At 33.7% G+C, this 12187-nt stretch overlaps 3 protein-coding genes across 5 annotated transcripts; 1 reads left to right on the top strand and 2 right to left on the bottom strand.

The window, feature by feature from the left end:
- Positions 1-954: 954 nt before the first annotated feature.
- LOC130462819 (AT-hook motif nuclear-localized protein 3-like) lies at positions 955-2642 on the bottom strand. The gene is made up of 2 exons (XM_056831746.1): positions 2124-2642; positions 955-1273 (listed from the first exon to the last, which is right to left on the bottom strand). The coding sequence occupies exons 1-2, from the start codon at positions 2238-2240 to the stop codon at positions 1100-1102; spliced, it is 291 nt and encodes a 96-aa protein (XP_056687724.1). The 5' UTR covers positions 2241-2642; the 3' UTR covers positions 955-1099.
- Positions 2643-6608: 3966 nt separating this feature from the next.
- On the top strand, positions 6609-7594 carry LOC110777157 (NEP1-interacting protein 1). 2 transcript variants are annotated; one of them, XM_021981769.2, is made up of 4 exons: positions 6610-6823; positions 6919-6969; positions 7052-7198; positions 7272-7594. In XM_021981769.2, exons 1-4 carry the CDS (start codon positions 6779-6781, stop codon positions 7419-7421), a joined length of 393 nt encoding a protein of 130 aa, XP_021837461.2. In that variant the 5' UTR covers positions 6610-6778; the 3' UTR covers positions 7422-7594. The 2 variants fall into 2 exon arrangements, with proteins under 2 accessions (XP_056689077.1, XP_021837461.2); XM_056833099.1 differs by lacking the exon at positions 6919-6969 and having other exon boundaries at positions 6609-6823.
- A 2-nt stretch (positions 7595-7596) lies between these two features.
- Positions 7597-11508, bottom strand: LOC110777154 (probable nucleoredoxin 2). Of its 2 annotated transcripts, XM_056833097.1 has the most exons (3): positions 11485-11508; positions 10852-11358; positions 7597-8382 (listed from the first exon to the last, which is right to left on the bottom strand). In XM_056833097.1, the coding sequence occupies exons 1-3, from the start codon at positions 11491-11493 to the stop codon at positions 7771-7773; spliced, it is 1128 nt and encodes a 375-aa protein (XP_056689075.1). In that variant the 5' UTR covers positions 11494-11508; the 3' UTR covers positions 7597-7770. The 2 variants fall into 2 exon arrangements, 1 of the variants encoding a protein (XP_056689075.1); XR_008923993.1 differs by lacking the exons at positions 10852-11358; positions 11485-11508 and adding an exon at positions 9403-9746 and having other exon boundaries at positions 8242-8382.
- Between the last annotated feature and the right edge of the window lie 679 nt (positions 11509-12187).

Consider the following 12187-nt stretch of genomic DNA (forward strand, 5'->3'; position numbering starts at 1 on the left):
TATAATTTTGTTTTTAATTAATATGTATGATGGTAGTCATGTTTGATAGACTTCTATTTTCCTTATTTCTATTTTCTCTACTATCAACACAAAGTTTCCTAAATTTTGAGATTGTAGGCTTTAGAGGTTTGATAAGCAATATTGTGGCAAATTTATTATATCCAAAATATGCATAACTAATTAACTTAATATGTACCCGTAAAAATAAAAAAAATAAAAAACTTCATACCTACAAAGTATAGAAAATGGGAAAGATAATACAAATGAGTACTCCGTACATGAGTAGGCAAGTTAATTATATATTAGGATCATACATTAATGCATTATTGGATCCAAAGATGTAGTTTATTGGAATCAAATATTTTGGAAGCAATTTAAAGAATACTATATTTATCCTAAGATGCAATCTTTTGAACCCAAATATTTTGGACTCAAATTTTCATCGCCTATAATAATCATATACGTAGTACTTCGTATATAGATGGATATAATACTTAGTATATATGTGTAAAATATTCTTGTAGAAGTAGTTAACAAAAGATATATACAATAATATAAAATAGTATTTTTATAACAAAAATAAACAATCTTTATATATGGAATACTAATTTTTTTTTTAAAAATTAAAAAATATTATCTATATTAAAAGAGAGGCAAATCAATGAGTGACATTTGTCATCACCACATTGATTTCCTCTAGATCTCTTTTAGTATATTATACTAGTCTTATATGCACGCGATGCGTGCGGGATTATATAAAAGCTTTAAATTGTATTACTACCACTAAATATAAATATTAGATTAAAAAATATTCACAAAATTCATATTTTAAAATATTAAGGTTATACAATATGAACATACATCTAAATAGTGAAACAAAGTAATCATACCCTTTACCTGACAAAGAATCTAAATCTTAGTACCAAAATAAAGAATTAATATAGAACATCAAACTTTAGGAATTAATAGAGCCCTTCTATTATAATTAACCACAAAACAACATAATTCTGAATTATACAATTGCAACAATAACGAAAAACAGGAGAATATAGTAATATAGTGATATAAAAAGGCAATATAAGAATTTATAAGAATTTCTCTACCTTTTACGCAAAGTAAGATGCTTATACACATATTCCCATAGTCCAATACATATAGAGAACATCAGATAGCTACCTATTGAAAGCAGCTTGCGGAAATGAGTAGTAGCTTCAAGTTGAGCATTTCCGTCATCTGAACAAACACCATCAACCATTTGTGGCAAACTTTCAATCTGTGAATTAAAAAATAGTCACAACATATAAAAACCTTACAAAGTATCACAATACATGAATACAATCATCATTGAACTAATACCTAGGTAATAACACTTTTGAAGTTGTGTCCAATATGAAAACAGCGAAACAGATGCAGAGGTTACCTTTTTGCCCCTCCAGCAATAAAAAACCATTTTATGCATAAATGAGATGGTTATCCCATTTTAACATAATAAAATTGGGGTTAGGAAGTATCCCAATAAGTGATTTGATATTAGCAACAGGATTGTTCCTATGCTCTCTAGTGTCATTACACAACTTATACATGTAATCAGTAGGTCGAATACATGTAGTTGGAGTCCTTTTGTCTCTCAACATCTCCAACACACACCTTTTCATACTTGGGCATATGCCTCTATATAAATGAGAAACCTTTTAATTTATGTTAAACAGCTTCGCTACATAAAGTTTTATTAAGGCACACATTAAATATTACAATGAAGGAAATACATCTGAGAAATGTTTCCTCAAAATAGTCAAAGATAGTATCAAGCAGTGAGCTGTAATAAAAAAAAACCATAAGCAATTTCTTTAACTTGGTTAGGTTCCCCGTTTCCTTGCAAAATGACAGCCTACTATATCCACCAGATAACAATATAGTAAAACACTTAATATTAACCGAATCATCAACTATAGGGTCAAAGCGCAATATGAGCAGTCAAAGGCATTTAGATTTTACCATAAATATCCAACATGTTTTTTAGTACAACCCCTCAATCCACAACTAACCATTGCAAGACACTGGAAAAAAAGTACAAAGTTGGCCTATGAGGAAGAAGTGAGAGATTAACAGATATCAAACCAAACCTGTACTGGGGACGCAGCTATTAAAACACCGGCAACACCACCTCCTAAGACCCGCCCATCCGGCCCAGCTAAATAAACACTTAAACCGCCGGCCCTGCTACGTGGACCACCCACCATCTGAAAGTGTGAATGAACCTGAGAGTGTCAAAATTTCGAAACGCCCCAGCAGAAAACAGGAGGAATAAAACAAAACAGAGGAATAAAACAAAACCGAGAGACAATAAGTATCAACCAAATTTCCATCAATCTGACATCACAGCAGTTTTCAGAGAGTATGAACAGTTCACCGGCTTGCCAGGTATGAATGATAACTGGATACCTTCTTCTGTATATGCTATTCATTTTTCATTTTATGAGGAAGGGTAAGCAAGAATAATTAGCAAGATAACAGAAGTATTATTTGGACTTAAATGTCTGCTAGATACCTTATCAGTGTGAAGATTTTGCTTAATTCTTAGAAGAAAGTTGGAGAAACTAAACCCAATTCAAAGCAAATTTCTGTCTAAACGCATCAATTCCACTTGATATTATTGTTATGTCTCTGCTATTTAGCTTATATTCCACCCTTCCTGACTTTGGTATTTCAGTCCCGAAGGAACTCATTAGGGAAGTCCTGGCAAAGAGCACGTGATAAAGAATTTCTACACATTTCCATTACGTTCTTGAGTGATTCTTTTGTACCAAATAGTGTTTTTTTTTTTTACCGTTTTCCCATTATTAAACTCATCTGCAAACTGCATTTCACCAAATCCCACAACTCTTTTTCACCCAATCTCAAAAACCCACCAATTTTCTTTCCAAATTATGAACACCAACTTCCAAAAACAACACAATTGAAGAAAAACTCAGAAAAAATGAGCAATTGTGAGAAGGAAGTCTACAAAAAAGCAAGATTAATACTTGCATTCTTAATAATTCTCACATTCTCATACTTTTTCTTGATCGGAATTTTCAATCTAAAAGGTTCTTATCTTACCCAAATTTCTCCAATCTTTTCCACCGACGACGACACCCAACTCGGCTCCACCTTGCCAGAGTTTGTCCCCATTGAGAGTTTACATGTATGATCTTCCCCGGCGATCACCAACTCCAACCTAGAAAAAATAAGATGAACAATCAATCAACCCACATAACACAATTCAAAAATCATTCAAAACCAATTAGTTTTATACTGCTGCGATGGTAGTTCCTATACATTTCACAGTATGCAAGGGTACTATGAGTTTTCTACTATTAGAGGAGGTTTTGGATCATGTTACAATAAAACAGTTCTATGAGCAGGCTAAAGTTTAATAGAGATAAAGTATAATAGAGATTCAACAGAGCTGTTAGAGAAGCTTGCATAAGCTATCCATACTACGCCCAATTTGGAATTTTGTGTCCCTTCCACAGCAGCAGAAGGCTTTGGCTCATTCTCCAAATCTCCATAACACCGTCTTAATAATACACTCTGAAACCATTCAAACAAACAAAAAAAACTTCATTATAATTTATTACCAAACTACGGCATTATCTCTCTAAGAGGAAAGAGGTACTACTTCTACTGTACTAATCATAACTTTGTAACAATGACAGAAAAACACCACAATTTCAATCATCAATCAATAGAGCTGGAACAAATTAAACCCCCAAATATTACAAAGTGGAAATCGAAAATTTAAGAAATTAAAGAAATTAAACTCACAAAATCTGGAGTACTATTCAAGTTCATCAAAGCAAGTACTATTTCAACCAAAATCAACCAACCAAATGTCAATTCCCAAATTGGTAAAATTAAATTGGTAAAATTAAATCAAATGAAATTACCGGGATTATTGCTGATGTTTGATTTGAAGCTGTTGTTGTCGAACACTCGCCATCCCTGCCCTCCCTCCGCCGGTCCTTGCACCGCCTCCGCCGTAGAACACATCTCCGGAAAACCCAAACGTCATCTTTTTCTTCTTCTTCTCACCTTCCGTTTGTTTGATTTGAAGCTAGTACATTAAAAAACGGACAAAAGCAAAACTTATAAGGAACCCAAATCAGATTTCTCAATGAATGTAAAAAAACTGACCTTTTTCCAGCCTAATTTCAGAAATTCCAAAATGTAGAAAACTGACCTTTTCTCAGCATCGGAAGATTGACAACACTTAAATCTGAAAACCTGATTCATTAAAAAAGAAGTCAAAATTAACTCAATCAAACATGAAGTCGACCAAAACAAAGCTCAAATCCAATTAAATCGACCAAATTTCGATAAAATCAAATATTAAATCCATAAAATGAATCGAACAATCTGAGACATAATTAAAAGAACAAAATCTGGAAAAGAAAATAGACGAAAAAATCAGCATACCTGCTCGAATTGAAGGAGAGGAAGAAGATCGAAGGAGAGATGACAGACGCCATTGATGAGGGACGACGGCGAGGAAGTGTATCCTAGGAACGTGAGAGGAGAGAGAAAAGTGAGATGGGGAGAGAGACGGGAGGAGGCAGGTGAGAGGAGAGAGATGGGATAAACGAATCTAACCCTAGAAATGAAGGCTCAGCAAACCTGATAATGAGGAGGCTTGCTATGAACAATACAATGAGGGTATTTTAGTCTTTTATGTAGTGGACACGAAAAGTTAATTTACCTATTTAACCTCAGCCCTTGGCTTATATAATAGAGATAGATAGTACACTTACTTCCTTTGATTTTTAATATTGGAAAATTTGATATTGACAGTCCCAACTATGGTCACTTCACTTTTAAAGGTCCCAACTTTTGATTATTCTAGAGTGGTCTCAACTTTAAGGTGTGTTTTCCCAGAATGGTCCTTTAGTTTATTAAACTGTTAATTAAGTAGATTTAAGCATATCATACTATTCTATTTACTTCATTTAATTAAAAAATATGGTTATTGCACGAGAGATATGAGTCTTAATTAAGTTATTTAGCACTTAATTTTAACTAAGGGACCATTTTTGGAAAGGACTCTCTATAGTTGGGACCACTATGAGATAATCAAAAGTTGAGACCTTTTAAAGTAAATCGGCCATAGTTGGGACTGATAATATCAATTTTTCCTTTAATATTTGCAACGTTTGTTATTTCTACATTATTCACATATTATATTTTGACCATTGTTGGTGATTTATACATAAAATAAAACATAGTCATGTGGGATTTGTCTTAATGTGTATTTTCAAAATATTAACTTTTTGCTTAAGGAGAATTAAAGATATTAATGGTTAAAGTTGTGCATTGGCTGTTAGCTAAATAAGTAATTGGAACGAATAAAAGACAATTCCGCGCTACCTCCGATGCAGTAGAACTCTTGCGGTTGCCAGTACCAAGGCCCGGCCCGCGCGTGTTGTGTGTCCACCCATGCCACTCACATGCTTTCTTAACCAAATGATTCCCTCAAGTCCCCAAATATAAACATTAAATATGGTTTGTATTTTTTCCATGTGGGACTTTTCATCCCACATTTTCCCACTTCCCACTCATTTTCTTTTGTATTCTCACTAGGATTTCCAACATTGACATGCGTGAAAGTGACAAACGTTACGAGTAAAATGATTAAATTGTACTCCGGCCGTAATTTACAACTTGTTGGTTCTAAAGCTCAAACCTTTCGTATTTGTGTTTTTTTATTGTAGTAGTTAACACATGTTACTTGAGAGTACATGAGATATTGAGAGAAACAAAAGAGAAAGGAAAAACCAAAAAGGTGGTTTAGCATTGTCCTCTGAGATATGGAGAGGGGTTTGTAGTGGGTGACTGATGCAAGAAAGGAACAAAATTGGAGGAAAGCAGTTTTCCTTTACAATTTTACATTGATCCATTGCAGGGAATTGGGATCTCGGATATTATCTCTTACTATATGGAATGGGTATAATGCATCGCATTTACTATACACCCCAATACACTTTAAATCCATGTTTGGTATAAGTTTAGGAAAGGAAATGGAAAGGGAAATGAAACAAATAAGAAGGGGAAAAGACGATGTAATACAATTATTAGTTGTTTTGTAAGAAGTTGAGGATTGAGGAGGATAACAACTTGTTTCCATAGGTTTTAGAAAGGTAATAAATGTTTTTAATAAACTAATAATTATCCTTAGGAAATAGATTTTGTTATCAGAGTACCTCTCATACTTAACATTAGATAATAGAAATAATTAAATGATCAATTTTCATCACTTAAAAATTCTATACCAAACATAATTCTCCCATCAATTGGTATGGCGGGGGTTTATTGATGATGTACTTGTGCAGAATCGCAAGATTTGTCAATTTTTCAAATATGAATCAAATAGGATCATCATCACGACTACAAACACATAGTTAAAATCCGATCTCCCAAAAAATGGATAAAATTAAATAGTGAATAGTTGCGTATACCATTTACTAAAAGCTTCTAGATGATGTCGGTTGGCCTTGTATACCTGACAAAGAAGCTTAAACACGTACAGAGTAGAATACTATAAACTGCAAATATTATTAACTTATCATTCATTCATTCATGTGAAGTCATTATCCCCAAACTACCAAATTAGGTCACCTATCTCTATACACTCTAATTAATACTCTGATGTTACCACAATTCTAACACTTATTAGCATTTTAAATTATCTTGATTATTCTTATGTGGGTGAATTCCAGAGTTGGAGCTTTTTGTGTTTTTCATTATGATGATGGTGCAAACAATAGTTGAAGATGTTGTTATGTTCTTGGTAATTATATAATACATTGTTTTTTTGTTACATAATATACTTATATATATTTATATATCGAAGATGAGCATCCTTTACTCTTATATATTGTGCAGGCAGATGTGTTGGTAAGCTTTCTAAATAGATCGAAAGCGCTAGAAATGGAGGTAGTATATGGTAAACTTGTGTTAATTTAGAGCTTTACTAATACTAATTAGCTTGATTGGAATGTTGTTGTCATCAATTCAGATGAGGATTCTTGAGGAAAGCTTTAGTGAAACGTTAGAGGAAGATAACAACATGAATTATTTACTAGGTGAAATGTTACAAGGGATAACGATGAATGATAATCTAGAAATCAAAGGATCTTGTGATTCTTGTCCCATATGTCTCCAGGTACTTTTTATCATGAGATATGTTCTCCCGTTTATTTTGATAAATTAAATTGATTTTGATGTTTGTTGAGTAGGACATGGCGGGAGAGCAGAGTGTGCGATGCTTGGTGCAATGTCAGCACCAGTTTCATAAACTTTGCATAGACAAATGGCTTGTCCTCAACAATTCTTGCCCCATCTGCAGAAGGCATAACAACATGCATGTATATGTCCCTATAATTTGATGTGGAAGTTTTGTGAAAGGATTCTGCAACTATGAAGTTTTGTTATTAATTAAGGTTTCTTGGTTTTGCATCAAAGAAAAAAAACACATCAATATACATAAAATTGCCCTTATGCTACCCTTGTAAAATTGCTAGACATTTTGGAATGAAGTAAAATTCCCGCATTCAATCAATATTGTATGAGAAGCATATTATCACAAACCACAATGATTCACATCACGAACCTCTTTATATGATCGTATTGAGTTTTACAGGGATGATGGGAAAGAAACACCAAATTTTGTTAGTATTTAATGGCATCTCTACATAACTGATAATTCTTTCCCGGATCGATCAATCTCTTTCTCAATCATGTGTTGGGGTGTTGAATGGGCCTAACAGATTTGGGATGGACCTCGAACCCACAATTAAGACATTGATAAGCCCACCCATAGCCTTGCTCATCACAATCACAACAGATAAAAGGCCCACCACCAGTACGCTCAGACACCAAATTAAGCTCATGTTGATGCTTTAAATGAAATGCTGATTTGGGCAAACTCTTGGCTACTTGATCCATTTGTTTCTCCAAAAACTCCAATCTTGCATCAGTGAAAGGGTAAGCATTTTCCTGGTACAAGTTTATCAAATACCTCCCTTGTTTGGTCACGGTTTTACCGTCTGGACCCAAGATGACCAAACACGGAATCTCTCGCACATCAAAATGCTTAGCAAGGTCCTTGGTGGTCCTGTCACCAAAGGGTAACGCCAACCATGGCATTCGTTCAAAGTAAGAGAGAAAGGATGCTTCATCGGTATCACTTGACACGAACACTATCTCAAAATCTTCCTCTTTTGGTAGGTTTTGTTTGATCCTTTGGTAGATGGAGATTAGCTTTGGGATGAATTTCACACAAGGTAGGCACCATTGTGCCGAAAAGTATAGTCCTATTGTCTTGCCTTGTAAAGATGTCACGGGTACCTGTCATATTTCAAATAATCCACATTAAAATCATCAACTTTGGACAACATACTGACTCCTTCATCCAAACGTTGCAATTTACATCCATAAAATAATCTTGTTAATGTACATAGAAAAATAAATTAATACAAGTAACAAAAGAAACATGCATGTTAATGCACATAGAGAAACGTAATATTTCATTCTATGTAATTCCTCTACTTTTCAAATGCATTATTTTTACTTTTACACTATTCATTTATTAACTTTAACCATATAGAGTATTTATTACTAACATATAAAATCAAATTTTATATTTTTAATTGTAATTGAGTTAATCTTATTACTTCTTCCGTTCCAAAAATATCGCACTATCTTGTTTTCTACATTATTCACACTAGACCTCTGATCGGGGGCGGACCCAGGAATTATAAAATGGGGGTCCAAAATTTAATACACGTTCATTGCACAAAAAATTTAAAAGTCACATACCAATTTCAATCGCCAAAATAATAATTCGTTCATAAGATACATGAAATTAACAAATGAAAATTATTACAAAAAATTACAATTGTCCGGGACAATTTTTCATTCCTTGAAACAGCTTCACAATAGATAAATGTCATAAGCTCATATTCATAACCCAATCTTTCTAAGACTAATTTGCAATCCTTGTTGTTCAATGCAAACAAGGGCCGGAAAATCAGAAATGAATCAAATCATTGATAATGTAATATATAAGTGAAACATAAAACTTTTTAATCCTAAACACTCCTAATAATAGACCACTACTATCTTGCCTAAATTAGTCCATGTGATTACGAGAGAAAACTCCTAGAACAGTAGGAGAAAACCATGTGAACATGTTAATCAACTCATCGACTATCAAAAGAAAAAAAAAAAGTAATCAACTAATCAAGATCATCCAAACACTAAAAAGTAATCAATTCTATGATTAATTACCAAAAATTTAATTTATAAAAAACTATTAAGATTAAACAATTGAATAATTGAAAAATTAAGAGCAAAGAGGATAATAACGTGAGAATATGAGATGATGATAAAACTCTAGGGACCAATGAAGGAGATTTGCAAGGCAGCGACAAAGAGCATAATCGGCAAGGCGGCGACGGTAAAGGTAGCCGGCAGGCGAGCTACAACATCAGACACTAGGAGAGGGGAGGTTGGAGCCTTAGAGGGTTTGGAGCCCGTTGGTTTTGGAGTTGTGAAAGAGAATAGTAAAGCTTAGAATTTGGGGGGGTTTTTGGTTTTATTATTAAGTTTATTATTGAATGAAGAATTAATTACAATTCTTGGAATGCTGAGATTCATCATTCACGTGACTGACATTGAAAAGTGGGAATTGTTGTTCCACTTTTCCACTTTCCAATAATCTATTGCCTTACTCATTATTGCTTTTCCTATTTAAATATAGATTTTTTTTTTTTTCCAAAATGAATATACTTTTTAAATTTTTTTCAAAAATAATGGGGGTCCCTATGGACCCTATGAGGATACCATAGGTCCGCCCCTACCTCTGATCATATTTTGTGATTCATATCTAAGAAAATTAGAGTTATGAAATATCTGATATTGTTAGATTCATATCAATTTTTTATAATTTTACTTATACATAATTCGAGATATTAAGAATCTATATATGTGTTGGAAAATGTAAATTAGTCAACCATTGTGCAATATTTAATGAATAGAAGACTTGTATATATTTCAAAATATCTAATTTTTGTAAATTTTATTATTATATAATCAAGGATATTGACGTTCAAATATCATATTTAAAATTGCAGAAAGTCTACATGATGCATCTATTGTGAAATAGAGGAAATATGTTTCAATCGAAAAAATTATTGGGTGCGTCTGAGTGAAACGAACTCCCAAGGGTTACTTATGTCCATTGGTTATCCCTCTTTCATTTTCTCCTCATCTATAAGGGGAAAATGTGAGAAGTTGCACGGTGTACACTCGGGTGCAGATTAGGTATGTTGAGTTTAAAATTATCGATAATGACAATAACAGAGAAAGTGGTAAATATATCCACATATAGTTGGAGGTAGACCTGGTTATCGGGCAGGGCGGGTCAGGGTCGGTGCGGGTCAAAAGAGGGTCCGGTATTGAAAGGGTCAATTTTAGCGGGTCGATAATGGGCGGGTCAAAAGCGGGTCGCGGGTCATTAGCGGGTCATTAGTGGGCGGGTCAATAAACGAGCAATGAAAAATGAAAAACAAAAGAGTCATGTGCAAGTACAAGTAAATACGAAGCTATACACGTAATTTTTTGTATCATTACTATTTTAATTTTCAAAATAATTGTAGTATAAGTTTGACCCTATAATGACCCTATCCAATAGAGGCCCTGTCCAATAAGAGCTCTGCCCAATAAAAGCCCTATTAACTTGACCCTAACCCTATATCCATTGGACTACCCTGTCCAATAACCAGGTCTAGTTGGAGGTGGTAAATATATACTAACCTGGTAAGACGAAGAATTAATGCTCAAAAGATAGTCTCTATCAACATTAGTTAACAAATTAAGAAACGTCTGCCTTTCTTCCTTGTCTTTCTGTTCCTTGTGCAATGTCTCCAACCTCTCCTTAGTAAAAGGAAAGGCTTCGGTTCCATATCGATAGATAAGCTCAACTCCGTCTTGCATTGTAGCATCATCACCATCCACGCCATCGTAATTAGGCTGTAAGAAAACTAAACAAGGCATAGCTTCCACATTGAAACTCTTATTTAAGGCTCTTTTAGTCTCCAAATCAGAAAATGGCACTGAAAGCCAAGGCATGGTAGCGCGATAACTGTTAAACGCGTCAATATCTTCATCAGAAGACACCAAGACGATCTCAAAATCACACCCTTGCCTCTTAAGCTGCTCGTAAACATCAAGTAGAAGTTCATTGAACTTTCGACATGGAGCAAACCAATTGGCCGACAAGTATATTCCTACTACCTTGCCTTCAAGCTCCCAGATTTTAACCTATATATAGCAAAAATATTTTTGACATATAATGTATAACATCATGTACTATGACATATTGAAAGCATTCTTAAAACAATAAAAACATATGCATAGCAATAAAGATTCACCACATATAAGACTCACAGGTTTCATCCCAAGGACGGATCCAAGAATTTGTATATGAGGGTCCGAAAAAATTATGATTTTATGTCCTTTTAGTGGATTGAAGTTGAAAGGTCGATAGTCGAAATATTATAAAAGCCGTAATAAAATTTGCGAAGAATTTAAGAATTTTAATTTTAGGTTTTCATAACAATAAAACTCAATACCTAGTCCAAATTACAACAAAAAATTAGCGCGATTTCAATTTAAAATGAACAATGGAAGAATATTTTTTTAAAAGGAAAGTAACATGACCCGTGCAAGTATTGTGTAGGAAATCTTCTAATATACTATGAAAATGGAGTTAAACCGATCTAACACCAAAATGTGTAGATACCTTCAAACACATGCAAGTTAGAGTAAACAATGTCAAAAGTAGCTTTTTTTTTCAAGTTTGTGTGAAAGAGTCAATTCGATGACTCACCTTCCCGCTTCCAGAAGAAGGTCCGACATCCTTTTGTCATCAAACTTAAAGTTAATCATGTAATTATAAAGAGGATTATTGCTCATTTTCTCCGTACAACTACAATGTAATTGAAGTGTGAGTGACAAATTGTGTTTAAGCCGTCCCCTTCTCATTGAATCTCAACTCATATATATAGTACATCACAATTAACCTAGAGAGGTTAAACCGGTAACTTTACATAATTAGGACTCTATAATATTAACATAATATTCTATCGTA

Source organism: Spinacia oleracea, chromosome 6, assembly GCF_020520425.1.
Source record: "Spinacia oleracea cultivar Varoflay chromosome 6, BTI_SOV_V1, whole genome shotgun sequence".
Taxonomy (NCBI): domain Eukaryota; kingdom Viridiplantae; phylum Streptophyta; class Magnoliopsida; order Caryophyllales; family Amaranthaceae; genus Spinacia; species Spinacia oleracea.

Coding starts and splice junctions, on each gene's coding strand:
- LOC110777157 (XM_021981769.2), top strand. CDS start 6,779: ATGATGATGGTGCAAACAATAGTTGAAGATGTTGTTATGTTCTTG. Junction 6,824..6,918: donor AAGATGTTGTTATGTTCTTG/GTAATTATATAA, acceptor TATATTGTGCAG/GCAGATGTGTTGGTAAGCTT. Junction 7,199..7,271: donor CTTGTCCCATATGTCTCCAG/GTACTTTTTATC, acceptor TTTGTTGAGTAG/GACATGGCGGGAGAGCAGAG.
- LOC110777154 (XM_056833097.1), bottom strand. Junction 8,383..10,851: donor TTAATTCTTCGTCTTACCAG/GTTAGTATATAT, acceptor GAAATATGACAG/GTACCCGTGACATCTTTACA.
- LOC130462819 (XM_056831746.1), bottom strand. CDS start 2,240: ATGGTGGGTGGTCCACGTAGCAGGGCCGGCGGTTTAAGTGTTTATTTA. Junction 1,274..2,123: donor TAGCTGCGTCCCCAGTACAG/GTTTGGTTTGAT, acceptor TTTAATTCACAG/ATTGAAAGTTTGCCACAAAT.